The sequence below is a fragment of the Ranitomeya imitator genome, chromosome 4 (assembly GCF_032444005.1).
Source record: "Ranitomeya imitator isolate aRanImi1 chromosome 4, aRanImi1.pri, whole genome shotgun sequence".
Lineage (NCBI taxonomy): Eukaryota > Metazoa > Chordata > Amphibia > Anura > Dendrobatidae > Ranitomeya > Ranitomeya imitator.
The window spans coordinates 103,192,908-103,209,723 of NC_091285.1; the positions used below are offsets into that span (position 1 = coordinate 103,192,908).

General features: G+C 42.9%; 1 protein-coding gene across 2 annotated transcripts in view; it reads right to left on the bottom strand.

Annotated features, from left to right (window-relative positions):
• Positions 1-16,816, bottom strand: part of SLC4A9 (solute carrier family 4 member 9) — an 859,184-nt gene that overhangs the window by 731,894 nt on the left and 110,474 nt on the right. For both annotated transcript variants that reach the window (XM_069763883.1, XM_069763884.1), the window contains exons 2-3: positions 5,892-6,052; positions 1,869-2,018 (exon numbers count right to left, since the gene is read on the bottom strand). In XM_069763883.1, the coding sequence (XP_069619984.1) occupies positions 1,869-2,018; positions 5,892-6,052 (311 nt within the window). The remainder of the gene's footprint in view (positions 1-1,868; positions 2,019-5,891; positions 6,053-16,816) is intronic.

A 16,816-nucleotide genomic window follows, 5' to 3' on the forward strand; every position in this document is an offset into this window, starting at 1 on the left:
CACCACAGGTGGAGTCACGTTACATCCTCTACAAACTTTCCCTCATCATTTTTATTGCACGCCCAGGGCCACAGACCGGGTCATTGCTGCTGTGACAACTCCCTGAAGAACTGTCTGACCAGGTTCCAAATACCCCACGGCCCTAGTAGGCATAATACCAGGATGGGGCTGAGGGGGCCTTGCATACCAGGATGGGGATACTTATTTTCCACCATATTTTGCAAAATAAATCTTGCCAAATCAGACAAGGTGATTTTGTGGATTGTTTTCTCATTTTGACCTTCATAGTTGTGGTCTACCTATGATGTCAATTACTGGCCTCTCATCTTTTTAAGTGGGAGAACTTGAACTTGCACAATTGGTCACTGACTAAATACTTTTTTGCCCACTATATATATATATATATATATATATATATATATATATTCTTTTCTGACAGGTCACGCTGTAAATGTACTATATTCGGCTGATAAAATATCTGGTTTTCTAGAAAAGGGAAAAAAAATTGGCACCGTGAGCCTTGCAATTTTTTTTGTATCACACCCATAGACATGCACTGGTGAGTCTCGTCCTATATACATGCCCACTCTCGCTATCCTGTGAAATTTTTTTATCAGTCCAACCCGAGCTGAGGAAAAAAAATTGCAGATGAGCGCTGAATTATTGTCTAATATTAGTCAGAGTGCAATCTGATTTTTTATCGAATTGCACTAGTGCGTTATTAACACAGATGAGTATGAACCCTTGGAAGTCTATCCTGGTCTGTATTTTTTTCTAGAGAATTGTTATTAATGTATACTTAATAAAGATATCTTTTTAGGGGTTTTTTCTATTTGGTTGGTAATTGATTTAGGGCCCCTTACTTTGACACTTTTTTCAGTTGGCTTGCAAAGCATTTCACAAATAAATATGTGGTATTACATTGTTAAAGTGCCATGGAATTAAAGAATCACTAGAGTCATAGAGGAGTATATCACACCCCCGGAAGAAGCTTTTGCGAATCGGTGTAGGTGTTGAGGTCGTGAGGCTGTCCTGGTCTCTCCTAAGGTCCTGACATTTAACAACTGTCTCAGGTGATGTACTCCTCTTTGACTCTAATGATTCTTTAATTCCATGGCACTTTAACAATGTAGTATCACATATTTATTTGTAAAATCACTGGTTATTTCTGTAGTGGTTTATATCAGCACATGTTGTTCCATATACCTTTATAGCAGCTTCACAAACTATTGTGACCTGACCAAGTGGATTCTTTATTGCACTAAGGACTTTATACAGTATTTGGAACCCCTGATCCAGATACTATTTGGGACATAATCTGATATATTATTAGAATACTTTTTCCCACATAAACTGTATTCCATTGTATGACAGTATTGCTGTAACCTGTATTCTAGACCCAGCTTCTATCACATCCCCCTATGGAGGTTCATTCCCACCCTGTTTTTTTCCTTTCAGGTTGTTTTTAATTATATTCTAATAAATCATTGTTTTACTTTTCTTGCTGGAATCACTTGGTACTGTATCTGTTGACAGTAAACTCTAGCTGTCATGGATAGTGTATTCACCTGTCCTTTTATCTTACATATATAAGCTGAGAGGAGCTCAAAAAGACAGATAAAAAGAGATATATACTCCTCATCACAACCAGTTCACTAACAGATTCTTAGATAACTCATTCTGCAGCATGTACTAGACAGCACAACATAGGAACTAAAGGAAGCAAACGGAGCAAAACTTGTGATGAAACCCAATGGCTAAAAATATTTATTCACAAAATACATGCATTGAAGTAAAAAAAAATCCTGAAGGTATCCATATCCTTTAATAAAGTGACATTTAGTTGACATATAAAATATAAGACCTACCCTTATGTGATAGTTTAATAGCATCTTTTATCCTGTTCCTGTATGATTTTTTTATGTGGTGTTCATGTCCTTTAAGAAGCGTATATAATATGTTTTCATTTTCCTCTTCAATTGTTCTGTCAGTGCAAATCTTTTGTTTTAGAGTGTGCTCTGGAAAAGAAACAATAACTTTCAAAATTTAAAATAAATGTTTACAAACAATAAGCAAGCAATTAATTTAATAGCTAGAACATGCCATGTGACTACATACAGTCATTTTCTGATAATGCCACTTCCACACTTTAAATTTTACATTGGTTAGATCATACAAAACATTGCAATTCTTCACATTACAATTCTTCAGTTATTATTTTTGAAATGGGTTGTCCACTACTAGGACAACCCCTTCTCCATCTGAATGTTTGTCAACAATAAAATAAAACCCCTTATACTCACCTCTCTTGCCTGCACCATTCCAGCGGTGGTGGCACTCCCGTTCCCAGAGTTCCTGTGAGGTTATTATTAGACGGGAGCCCTGCACCTAATCAGCACTGGTGTCACTATCCCCTCCTGCAGACAAATCGAACATTAATAGGAAGTCAGAGAGCAGCCGCAGCCCCGAATTCCCCATTATGTTCGATTTGTCCAAAGGCGGGGACAGTGACACCAGCTTTGACTGGGTGCAGGGCTCACATGTCATAACAACCACACAACAGCCCGGGAATGCGAGTGACAACATTGCTGGAATAGCGAATATAAGTGTTTTTATTTTATCTTGACAGCAAGACTTTACTGAAATCTGGGAAAATCTGCCATGTTTGATCGTTGACATAAACAAGGCCGGTACCATCACACAGGAGCATTTAGGGGCATGACAGTTTTATATATTTCTATGAGGCTATCATGACCAAGTTGAGAGACCTGCAGCCATTTTGAGCATTGCAGTCGTCTGTGCTCTCAGGCTCATCTTTAGCTCTAGATCCTCCTGCTCATTGCATCCTTACACTTGGCTCTGCAACCTGAAGATGAGCCTAGTAGCAAATCAGGTATGATCTATTGAATATATTTTCAATATTATGTCCACAAAATTACCATATGGCACTTCAAAAACTAGATACAGCAACAATATGGATAAACAAAGGCATTAACCTCTGATTCCAAAGAAGAGAACCATAAGAATACCGTTAAAATACCATTTATTAATAATATTTAAAAGGTTACAGAACATAAATTTACAAAAAATACCCCAAGGGGTCGAAGAATCACCCTATAAAGGAATATACATAGCAATCTAACTGCAAAACTGAAAAAATCTACCAAAGATTCAATGAATCCATAATTATATAATGCACATCCTGATCCACCTGATACCTGTCATTGCACCTATATAATCATACATTGCGCCCCTACAGGGAATCCTTAGTATAAAGTGCAGACAGGTAGATGTAGATAGTACAATTTAATTGCAAAATACAAAAGCTCTCACTGCAGTAGTAAATTCGTAGATAGAGGCTGTAAACCCTTACAACGGGTGATATCGGCGTTCCCCTCTCGCCCCGACGCGCGTTTCGCCCTTAGCTTCTTCCGGGGGCGCATTATATAATTATGGATTCATTGAATCTTTGGTAGATTTTTTCAGTTTTGCAGTTAGATTGCTATGTATATTCCTTTATAGGGTGATTCTTCGACCCCCTTGGGGTATTTTTTGTAAATTTATGTTCTGTAACCTTTTAAATATTATTAATAAATGGTATTTTAACGGTATTCTTATGGTTCTCTTCTTTGGAATCAGAGGTTAATGCCTTTGTTTATCCATATTGTTGTTATGATCTATTGAATATCCAAAAGAAAACAACAAATTGAGAAAGAACAAATTAGCACAATCAACACTCATTAGAACTAGTCCTAAAACTTTAAAGAAAACCAGTCACAAGATCAAAAGTTACCAATTTTTGTTCACAAGATTGTGTTTGATGCAATCTGTGGAGCCGCACAGAGGCCCAAAAGGAAAAGGCCCCCCATCTACACAAGTGGTCAAAATTGTTGGTACCCCTCGTTTAATGACAGAAAAACCCACAATGGCCACAGAAATAATTTGAATCTGACAAAATTAATAATAAATAAAAAGTCTATGAAAATGAACAAATGAAAGTCGGACATTGCTTTACAACCAGGATTCCACAGATATAAAAAAAAATAAAAAACTCATGAAATAGGCCTGGACAAAACTTAATATTTTGTTGCATAAACTTTTGAGGCAATCACTGCAAACAAACGATTCATGTAACTGTCATTGAGACTTCTGCACCTCTCGACAGGTATTCTGGCCCACTCCTCAAGAGCAAACTGCTCCAGTTGTCTCGTGTATGAACGTTGCCTTTTCCAGATGGCATGTTTCAGCTCTTTCCAAAGATGCTCAATAGGAGTTAGGTCAGGGCTCATAGAAGGCCACTTCAGAATAGTCCGATATTTTCCTCTTAGCCATTCTTGGATGTTTTTAGCTGTGTGTTTTGGGTCATTATCCTGTTGCAAGACCTTTGAACTGTGTCTGAGACAAAGCTTTCGGACACAGGGCAGCACATTTCTCTCTAAAATCTTTTGATAGTCTTGAGATTTCATTGTACCCTGCACAAATTCTAGACACCCTTTGCCAGATGCAGCAAAGCAGCCCCAGAACATAACACATCATCCTAAATGTTTCACAGTAGGGACAGTGTTCTTTTCTTAATATGCTTCATTTTTCCATCTGTGAACATAGAGCTGATGTACCTTGCCAAAAAGTTCCATTTTTGTCTCATCTGTCAATAGGAAATTCTCCCAGAAGCTTTGCGGCTTGTCAGCATGAAGTTTGGCAGTTTCCAGTCTGACTTTTTTTATGATTTATTTTCAACAATGGTGTCCTCCTTGATCATCTCCCATGAAGTCCACTTTGGCTCATACAATCACAGATGATGCGATCTGACACTGATGTTCCTTGAGCTTGAAGTTCACCTTTAATCTATTTAAAAGGTTTTCTGGCTCCTTTGTTACCATTCGTATTATCTGTCTCTTTGATTTGTCATCAATTTTCCTCCTGAGGCCACAATCAGGGAAATTGGCTACAGTCCCATGGATCTTAAATTTCTGAATAATATGTGCAACAGTAGTTACAGGAACATCAAGCTGCTTGGAGCTGGTCTTATAACTTTTACCTTTAACATGTTTGTCTATCATTTTTCTAATCTCTTGAGACAACTCTTTCCTTTGCTTCCTCTGGTCCATGTCAATAGTGCTACACACCATGTCACCAAACAGCACAGTGAGTATCTGTAGCCCTATATACAGGCCAACCCACTGATTCCAAGATTGTAGACACCTATGATGCTAGTTAGTGGACACACCTTGATTTAACATGTCCCTTTTATCATATTATTTTCTGTCCAGGTCTATTTCATGAGATTTTTTTTTTAAATTCTGTGGAAGCATGGTTTAAAAGCAATGCCTGACTTTTATTTGTTCATTTACATACTGTAGATCTTTTATTTATTATTACTTTTGTCAGAAAAAGTTATTTCTGTGACCATTATAGGTTTTTCTGTCATTAAACGAGGAGTACCAACAATTGTGACCACGTGTGCAGCTCCAAAAATGGTAGAATTTTGCATTCTGATAAATTCTGATAAATTATTGAATTGCAACGGGCCCATACACTTTTCTTACAAAGGGCCCCTTTTCTGTCTATATCCACCATTGCTTGGTAGTATCTATTTTGGCTGCTCTGCCTAATTGCTTTGTGAGGCACTCACAAACTCACACGGGAAAATTCCATAAAAAATAGCACTAAATATAAAGCAATATGTATGGAATTGCATGGTGAATTTTAAAATAGCATTGAAAATTCAAGAGAGCTGCCTTAATAGAGGGTTAAAACTAATCTCATTTGACCTGGTGACAGAGACTCTTTATGTGCATTGTCAAATGAGTTAAAGTTAGTTAGAACATTAGAAATATATTGTTTTGTTCTGTCTAATTAAGTTGATGGATTACAGATTTTCAACTACTTACCAACAATTTCTTTGAATGTGTTATTTTCTACATCCAGTGAAATAATTCCTCTTTCGAAACATGTTCTTAACTCAAATAAACTATGCAATGAAAGTGTGGTAACATGGGGTTTACTCCATCTCTCTCCTCCATCTTCAGTTTTCTCCTCAAACCTAATCCACCTGTTTAATCAGCAGAACAAATCTCATAAACAAATGTTTAAGTTTAAATAAAACTAATACAATTAATTTTAACTCATTTAAATAACGGAGATTTCAATAAAATATTTAAAGGGATAAAATTGAAGAGCTTGTCCGAATATGTGATAAAAATGGCCTCCAACACATTTTTCAAGATGCAACCCCTTAGTCACTTGTCAGGACAGGTTTCAGCCTGAAGCAACACTGCTTGAGAAATGTGTCTCGACTGTACAGCATTATGAATAAGCATAACTGACCTGCTCACACAGCCATGAACCAGGACTGTAGGAGTAGAAAATAGAAAACAAATTTCTCCTTGGATGACTGAACACAATGGACTTTGTCTCCAGCTTCAGTCTGCTTTATGCTCAGGCCGGGTTCACACTAGCATTTCTGTGCGCAGTGTATGATCCGCATACATCCACATGCATCATGCGTACATATCTCTAACATGGTGTAAGCAAGGACATGCATTTGCATGCGTTCGCATGTGGATGCGTACGTGCAGCGCCCCAGAGATCTGGTCATTGCAGTAGCGTCGCTCTGCCACTAAGGGGAGTGATGGTACGTCTGATGGCACTGAAGGAGTTCTCTGACCAGGTATCACCAGCACACATTACACTTCACACTCCGGCCACTAGGGGGAGAAAAAGGCTTTATTTATTGGGCGACTCCTCACACTGGTAAAACTAGGGGTTGGATTGGAAGTTAGATCAAAAGCTGACTGGGTTGGATTCAGGCAGCATCCCTCTGCCGGGGTGCTGCAGGGAGAAGATTCAGGGGGTCCCTGTCAGGCGTGGGAACCTGGCAGGTACCTAGCGAACAGAACAGAACGTTACGGAACCGCGACTGCACTTCCTTGCGGCGGTATCCTAAGAAAGAGACACGAAGCGAAGGATGCTGTGGAACAGTGAGAAACAAGATCAGCACAAAGGAGATCCAGTAGGAGTCGTGCCCCGAGAACAGCAACATCCTACTGTGGCCGGAACACCGAGGAAGTAACTGACTCTATGCCTTACTTCAAACTCCGCAGGACAGTTAATTATAGGTTGGCTGTCTACCTTAAATTTCCAACAAAGACATAGGGGGCAACGCGTGGAGAGGGGCGTCTCTAGGGTCCCGGAAGAGCTCCGAGCCTTCCCGTCATACGGGTGCGTCCTAGCCATAACATACCTGGGGGACGAGAAACTAGTAACATCTGGAACGAAATAGAAAGAAAGAGAAAGAACTAGAAAGAACGAATGAACGAACGAACTAGAACAGCAGTTGTGAGGACTATACCGAATTCTCAGCAGGGTAGCACTACAACACACAGGCGCTATTGGTAGGCAACGATTTCCACCTGCAAGGGGAACTCTGGATGTGCCATCGGACCGGCCAGTCTCTGACAGCCTGGTTAATCGTGCTCTGGATTGGGGATCCTGAAGTCTTCAGTAAAGAGGTAAAGAGACTGCAACCCTGTGTCCTTGTTATTGCCTGCACCTCACACCATCACCATCCACCTTACTGGGAAGCCCTGGGGACATACTTCACCTGTGGGAAGTCACACCATCTAGCTGCCATCACATCACCCCAGTGGACCCCATGCAGCGTCGGTCACCCTAACCGAATACCACAGGTGGCGTCACGAAACCTTGACAGACTCCTATCACCTTTTATTGGACGCCCCTTAGCAGGGTCACGGACCGGGTCCAGCCACCGTGACATCCCCAGGACCGAGACAGAGAGGACCGGTCCCGAGTAACCCGCGGCCCTGTGTCTGGGGGCGATTCATACGCATGCTTTGTTTCGCGGTGTGCAGCGGTGTCCGGCGACATGTTGCATTTTTTGAGGCATCAAATATTGCGCAATCGTTCACATGCGGATGATTGTGGATGAGTGCTGTTATGACCTGGTGGTTAGGAGCACCCGACCTGATAATTAAACTCAAACAGGACGAGCTCTGGGATGTGGGAGCTCTGCTGACCGCAAGCCCTAATCCTATCGCACACGCTAGAAATAGCCGTGGAGCGCTCCTGACGCTCCCTAGGCGCCTCGACACAGCCTAAGAGCTAGCTAGCCCTAGAGAAGAAAATAAAGCCTACCTTGCCTCAGAGAAATTCCCCAAAGGAATAGGCAGCCCCCCACATGTAATGACTGTGAGTAAAGATGAAAGTCACAAACGCAGAAATGAAATAGGTTTCAGCAAAGGGAGGCACGACTTACTAAATAGACAGAGGATAGGAAAGGAATCTTTGCGGTCAGCACAAAAACCTACAAAAGACCACGCAGAGTGTGCAAAAGGGTCCTCCGCACTGACTCACGGTGCGGGGGTGCCACCCTGCATCCCAGAGCTTCCAGCTAGCAAGACAAAATCAAGATAACCAGCTGGACAAAGAAACAAGAACAATAATAACAATCAGGAACTTAGCTTCTGCAGGAGAAGACAGGACACCAGACAGATCCAGGAGCGAACTGAACCAATGCTAAAACATTGACAGCTGGCATGGAGAAACGATCTGAGTGGAGTTAAATAGAGAAGCCAACCAAAGGATAAACCACGTCACCTGTGTAAGGAACCTCAGAAGCCACAGCTCCACTCACAGCCACCAGAGGGAGCCCACGGACCGAACTCACCGAAGTACCATTCACGACCACAGGAGGGAGCTCGACAACAGAATTCACAACAGAGTGCGTCAAAAAAATGCATTACTGTCTATGGGAATGCATTGGTACGCAAGGACATGCGTACGCATGCGTACGATACGCATGCGTACTTCACACTAATCATGACCAGGAAATGATGTCACCACCTATAAAATCTCTGATGTATAAAAGGGGTTGCTGCCATCCTGGGGCTCCTGTCCTGATGCTACTGTCCTGGTGCTGCTGTCCTGGTGCTGCCTGATTGCAGTGCTGTTGGACTACTGCCTGTAATGTACGTATTGGTGTCCATTGTCCTTTTTTTGGTGCTACATTGTGTTTGGCTCTTAACAAGTTAAATTTTTTATATCTGTTCTTTTCTCTAGTGTTTCACTTGACTGCTGCCTGCTCTTCCAACATGTCCTCCACCGAAGCTTCTGAAAGTGGACATGACACTGATTATGTAATCACATTTGATTTACTGATTGGTATGTATTGACTGTCAATAATATACATGTGCTACATCATGTATTTTCTTTACAGGTACCTTCCAGTGCAGAAAGGCAGGAGCAGTCAAGTGGAAATGATTCTTCCCAGGGACATCGGCCTCAAGTTGCTGAGGAGGAAAGACAGGGTCTAAGTAACCTTTATCAGATTTGTAATTGAATTTATTTTCAGTTTAAAGGGACACTGTCACCTGAATTTGGAGGGAACAATCTTTAGCCATGGAGGCGGGGTTTTGGGGCTTTTGGTTCACCCTTTCCTTACCCGCTGGCTGCATGCTGGCTGCAATATTGGATTGAAGTTCATTCTCTGTCCTCCGTAGTACATGCCTGCACAAGGTGCAATCTTGCCTTGCGCAGGCGTGTACTATGGAGGATCGGGAATGAACTTCAATCCAATATTGCAGCCAGCATGCAGCCAGCGGGTAAGGAAAGGGTGAATTAAACACCCCAAAACCCCGCCTCCATGGCTAAAGATTGTTCCCTCCAAATTCAGGTGACAGTGTCCCTTTAACTTACAAATTTTTTTTTTGTATTTTATCTATAGGTTACACAATGTGAGGAAGGACAACCGGATATTGATAGTGAAGTCCCTATTGAAGCTGTGCAAGAGTGAGCAGTGTTGTTGGACCCCCGTGATCGGAATCATTCCGACTATGCCTTGATCCAATGACTCTGGGAAGAAGTGGCCAGATTGCTGTTGGATGATTGGGACCATGCAAGGCCACAAGTCAGAAAGGATTTTCGTAAGTATTGGAATGTGGTCTTACACGTCGGTTTTGCTGTAAATGTTGGTGTCTTTTTACAATTAATTTTTTTTTCTTCCCCCTTCATAGTGAAGAGAGTAAAACTTTGTTGGCGTTTGATGAAGGAATGCTTCAATAAGGACATGAGAGAGGAGATTCAGGTTCGAAGTGGTGCTGCTCAAAAAGTCAGAAAATATAAGTACCATCATCGGCCTTCTTTTCTGAGACCTGCGCATGCTCACAAATGTATTTTTTGTGTTTTACTATTATTTAAACTTTATTTTTTTTACTAATATTTTTCATTTATTTTCCACACAGAACCTGGTGCAGCACCACAGAACCTGGATCATCCTCTGTTGGAGTGGCCCCTCATTGACCAGGCAATGAACAGACTCAATCCCAGTCATCCACCAGCGATGGAGCAACCAGGCAGGCTTCACAGGCTGGGGAACAGGAAGCTGGTCCATCTGGTTTTCCGCTCTGCCACTACTTTACTTGGGTCTGCTCCCCAGCGGCACAGGGCCTGGGGGAAGTTAGTCATGCCCGAGTTTATTCACTTAAACTCGGTCTTCCAGGCTGGGATGAAGGCAGTTGTAGAAAGACTGGATAGAGGTTTCACTCAGGTGAACACACTTTTCCAGGATGTCCACAGACGCCTTGACCACCTGGAAGCTGACCTTAATAGACCAGCGAGACATTATTTTTCCTCTATAGAAAGGGGCGTGACGGAAAACCTTAGTCCTGATCTCTAGCTCTATGTGATGAAGGCCTGTCAGGCTGCTTACACCGAGGCCATGCAGCAGTCCCGATATCAGGCACAAACTTCATTCCCTACAAGACAACAAGCTCCTGGACAGCATCAGTGGCAGAATCCACCAGCACCTTTCCCAACTTCTCAAAGACATGGATACCAGTCATCTCACCAAGTGACCTATCCACCACCATCACAACCACCACTGGACATTAGAACTGTTACAACAGTACCCAGCTACACTATGCAGCTGAGTGCAGCAGCCCAGCCTTTCCCTTCAACCACGCAGTCGAGTGCAGCAGCCCAGTGGATTGCCCCCCAAGGGCCGTAGGGTACTCGGTACCGGGTCCTGCAGTTCACAGAGGGATGTCACGATGGCTTACCTGGTCCGTGGCCCTGGGACATCCATGTAAAAGGGAAAAGTCTTTACAGGGTGACCGACGCTGCTTTAAGGGGTCCGCTGGGGTTATGGCAGCTAGATGGTATGCCTTCCCACAGGTGAAGTATGTCCCCAGGGCTTCCCAGTGTAAGGATGGTAGTATGGTGAGAGGCGCAGAGAAGAATGAGGACACAAAGTTGCAGTCTCTTTACCTTTACTGAAGACTTCAGCATCCACAGTCCAGGGCACCAGATCACAGGGCAGGTAGAGTCTGGCCGGTTTGCAGGCAAGTCCCCTTGTCTAGGTTGAAATCAGTAGCCTTCCCTTGCGCTGCGGTGGTGTAGTCCCTTACTGCCTATGGCTTCACATAAGGGTCTCACAGATGTGGTGTTTCATTCTATCTGTCCCCCATATAGGATAGGACTGGTTACTTGAGCCTATTTATAGGGTCTCTTAGATAACCCGGCTCTGTAGTTGTCACCGTGCCTCCTGGGTGTAGGTGCGGACAGGTAACCTGCAATTAGCTGTCCTGCCGGTCTCTGAAAAAAGGCGTAGAGGTCTTTACTCCCTCGGTGTTCCGGCTACAGGGATGTTGCGCCTCAGAAGGAGACAGCTTGAGCGGGGCTGGTCCCCTTCTGGTATCATCTCCTTTGCTTCGACTCCCTTCACGCTCGCTGCAATACAGTTCTGCCTTTCAATGTCTCTTTCTGGGAGCTGCAGCTCTCAGGGCATGTACAGCTCCTTTAACCTTCCATCCTTCTGAGACTGGAGTCTGGAACTGACAGAACTCCTGCCTGGAACTCTGCCAGGAACTAAACTCACTTTCCCTACAGACTACCAGTTATATATATGAGTGACCTAATAAAAAGGAGCAGAAGCTCCCCCTGGTGGTCTGGATTGTGAAATGTGTTGCATGTTTGTGATACCTGGATGAAGTTATCCTTCTTTGCCTCCAAATGTAGCATCACTCTCCTCGAGAGGAAAGCAATACCACTGCGACAACCAGGACCCTGGGGCGTCGCACTCCCCCCCATTAAATCCAGTACTCCCGGACTGGGAAAAGAAAAACAACAGTTACAGGATAGCAAAAGACATATTTTGAATGCTATAAAACAAGTTAATACTATATAAACTAGAGCTTCCCTTTATGGGAGGTGAGGACACTTGAAAGTTGCATTAACTTATTTACATTGATCCACATGGATCCACTTCTAGGAACAATTTAATAAAACAGCACATTAAATAACTATGCAATGCGACGGCCCTTACGGGTATACTATCTCTTAAGTGCTAAGGCAAACATTCTATTTTTATTCAAGTGCAGAGTTTTTGTCCAACCCCCATGGGTTACTTTATTTTCTTTATTTTATTAAAAGTGCATCAGGATATCAGTAGCCTACCATCTCAGACTGACACCCCCCAGGTCCACCATGTAATTCCCTCCCGCAGACCCCAAAAGTAAATCACATTTTCCTTTTTTATTTAAAATTTAAAATTGTTTTTATTTTTGTTAGTAAAAATTCTTTTGTTTCACAATAACTGCCTCACTGTGTTTTCTTTATCTCTTTATTTAAATTATTTAAACATGTGTGTATTGTTGAGTTAAGTATTAACGGATGTTACAGTTAAGGTGATTATTAAAGTTAATATTAAGATGTTAATATTAGAGACAGAAAACAGTACAGGTACATAACTTTACAGGTACATTTGACTTATTTACAGCTTAAACCATTTCATCTTGCCATGACACATGTCCAATATCAGAGACAAAGTAGGCAGACAATTTATCCCTCATTTGGGCAACTTCCACTGTAGTCCTTAGAGGGTGAGCATGATAATCCTGCAATGTGGTATTAACAGGTTCCTCAAGTTCGAAGTGGGGTTGCTCTTTTGCCAGGATGTAATTATGCAGAACAACACGTTTTCACAACCTCATCAATTGTCTCTATTTTAAGATTGATTGGTGTTCCCAAAATGTGCCATTTAGCTGCCAGCAAGCCAAAGCCACACTCCACAGTTCTTTGTGCCCTTGTCAGTCTGTAGTTTAAAATCCTTTTGGTGTAATTCAAGTCCTGACTCTGGTATGGTTTTATGAGGTTGGCACATATTTGAAATGCCTCATCCCCAACAACAACAAACGGCATTGGCAGTCCTTCAGTGTTAGGAAGAGATTGTAGCTGTGGAAAATTAAAATTATTACCATACAAACGTTGTACCATGCCAGAGTTTTTGAAAGTCTGTGAGTCATTTCCTCGTCCAAATGAGCCAACGTCAATGGCGACAAATCGACACTCAGCATCTGCAATCACCATGAGAGCAATGGAAAAGTACTTTTCTTATAACTGAAGTACTCGGATCCACTTCCAGCAGGTTTCAGAATCCGAATGTGTTTGCCGTCCACAGCCCCCACACAGTTTGGAAAATTACAAATTTCCTTTAATTTTTCTGCATTTTTCAGCCAGAGTTAAGTTGTGGGTTAAGAGAGGAATTTTGTATGCAGAACATCACACAATGCACGGTAGGTGTCCCAAACATTCCCAGAAAGGGTGGAAAGTCCAAATCGAAATTGAAAATTTAAAGATCTTAAGGTCTCTCTGGTAGCCAGGAATCTGTGGAAAAGAAAATGGGAAAAAAATTAGTATATGGCTTTTATAACAAACATATTAATGACAGGTGTTTCTTTTTCAAAATTACATACCTTAGAGTCACCAACAGATGTTCCTCAGCAAGAATTGCTCTATGTAGCGGTGTGTCCTACCTGGTGATGGATCCTCTGACACGTAGCAGCAATTTTTGGAAGCTCTGTTCAGACATTCTTGTGTACTCAAAAAACTTTTGCGGGTTTTCACTAAGCTTGGTGTAAATCGAGTGGAAGGCTCCATGGCTCTCTCGGACTTCAACAATGGGGTGTTGCCAATAGCGACGACAACATTTCCATCTTTCTCTTCTCCTTTCTTCATTACAAGCCACAGCAAGCCAATTTCAATTCAGATTGAAGCTCTCCACGCTAAGATCCATCTTGCATTAGTATACAGCTTCAAAAGAAGAGGATTTCATCTGTGCAGTGTCTCTATATATAGAAATCCCATAAGCCACGCCCATTGGGAAATACCGTACGCAGGCGCATAAACAACGGAAATGCATGCAAAAACACATACAAACTTCAATTTTGCTCTAAAGCGGCATGAGCAGATCAGTTATATTTGTTCACAAGTCGAGACACATGTTTCACGCATTGTTTTTTCAGGTTGCAACCAATCCTGACATGTGAATAGGAAAGCTTGCAGCATAAAATATATGATAGCAGCTATTTTCGTCATATTCTTGGAGAACCCTTTTCTGGGAGTAAGAGATTTTGACCTATCCTAAAGATACGAAGCCCAGCATGTACAGATCAACAATAACCCATTTCCAGACAACATGTTTATTGCTTTCCCCAACATCCCCACATGTTCATTGGGTGCAACTTTATGGAGGAGGTTCTGGAGTGCAGGGTGTGCGCTGTGAGGACTCAAGTCTGGACAACCCCTTTTAATCTAAACATGTATGTACGAAGTATTTATTGCCTATTTATTTAATTTTTCCATACCTCATTATATTATATAGTTAAGGATTTGTGCTGTGCTACCTCTATTTAATAATGATTTAGCCATTGACATTTAAAGGGAACCTGTCACCTGAATTTGGCGGGACTGGTTTTGGGTCATATGGGCGGAGTTTTCTGGTGTTTGATTCACCCTTTCCTTACCCGCTGGCTGCATGCTGGCTGCAATATTGGATTGAAGTTCATTCTCTGTCCTCCATAGTACACGCCTGCACAAGGCAAGATTGCTTTGCGCAGGCGTGTACTATGGAGGACAGAGAATGAACTTCAATCCAATATTGCAGCCAGCATGCAGCCAGCGGGTAAGGAAAGGGTGAATCAAACACCCGGAAACTCCGCCCATATGACCCAAAACCAGTCCCGCCAAATTCAGGTGACAGAGTCCCTTTAAATTGCATATTCTCAGGTACGAGGTGCTATTTTGTTTTTAATATGTGTACTATATAGTATGTATAGAATTAGTTTAAGGCCGGGGTCACACTTGCGAGTGCAATGTCAGAAACTCGCACGCGTTTCTTGCATCAATACCCGGGCCCACCTCAAAGTCGGGGTCGATGTACCATTGTACCATTGTACGATGTACCATTTCGTCCAATGGCAATAGGATGTTAATAGCCTGGGAAGCTCCATGGGTATTACCCCATTCACAGGCTATAAACATTGGCCCCCTGCCATCAGCTTTCCTTCTGCTAGTTACGAAAATTGCGCGAGAGCCCACGTCATAATTTTCTGATAAATAATCTTTTATTAATAATAATATTTATTTTTATATAGCGCTAACATATTCCGCAGCGCTTTATAGTTTGCACACATTATTATAACAGACCCCTGATGGGGCTCACAATCTAAATTCCCTATCATTATGTCTTCGGAATGTGGGAGGAAACTGGAGTTTTTATTAATTAAATACATATCCAGTAAGCTGCACACACATACTGTACTAATTGTATATGTCCCTGACATCTACAGTATATACAGAGCTGCCATCAGGGCATTACTGCCGGGCAATAACTGAGCCTGTGTCCGAAACGCAGGTTCAGTTTAACTCTATTGCCGTGTGGGCCCACAGGGCAATAGTTAAAAGACGCCAGCCAATCAGAGACTGGCAGCTGATGTCAGCGCCCACGTCACCGGCATATGATGTCATTGTCATTCGCCGGCGAGTCCGTGCTTGAAATGTCTGGAGGGAACTTCGCCGCAGGAACGCGGCCAGGTAAGGACAGAGTTTTCAATATGTTTTTCGAAGGCAGGATGGAGACACATGGACCATGTGTCTCTATCCTGCCCGGTGCAGAATGCAGACACGGGTCAGAATGGAGACACGGGGCCGGTTGGAGACACTGAGCAGGATGGAGACACAGGGGTCAGGATGGAGACTGCCCTGACTGGCATATGGGGCCCAATGAGCAGAGGGGGACTGCATCGGGCCCCATCTCTTCTGTTCATCAGGCCCCAGCAGCTGGCTTCTGTTGATGCACGGGCCCGCACAACAATAGGTAAAAGACTCCAGCCAATCAGAGGCTGGCAGCTAACGTCAGCACGCACGACACCGAGGTATGATGTCATTGTCATTCACCGGTGAGTCTGTGCTTGAAATGCTTGGAGGGAACATTGCTGCAGGAACGCGACCAGGTAAGTAGGTAAGTTTTTGTTTTCATTTTTATTGAAAGCGGCAAGCTGCAATATGTTTAGATGGGCAGAATGGAGACCTGGGGCAGGATGGAGACACAGGGGGCAGGATGGAGACACAGGGGGCAGGATGGAGACAGGAATATGGGTCAGGATAGAGACAGATAGGACAGGAATATGGGGCAGAATGGAGACAAATGGGGCAGGAATATGGGGCATGATGGAGACAGATGGTGCAGGAATATGGGGTATGATGGAGACAGATGGGGCAGGAATAATGGGAAGGATGGAGACATGGGGCAGTAATATGGGTCAGGGTGGAGACATATGGGGCAGGAATATGGGGCATGATGGAGACAGATGGGGCAGGATCATGGAGCAGATGCGGCAGTATTATAGGACAAATGGTGCAGATCATGGGGCAGATGGGGCAGGATCATGGGACAGATGGGCCAGAAGAAGTCAGATGGAGCAGGATGGGACATCACATGGGGCAGAATGGATATTCTTGA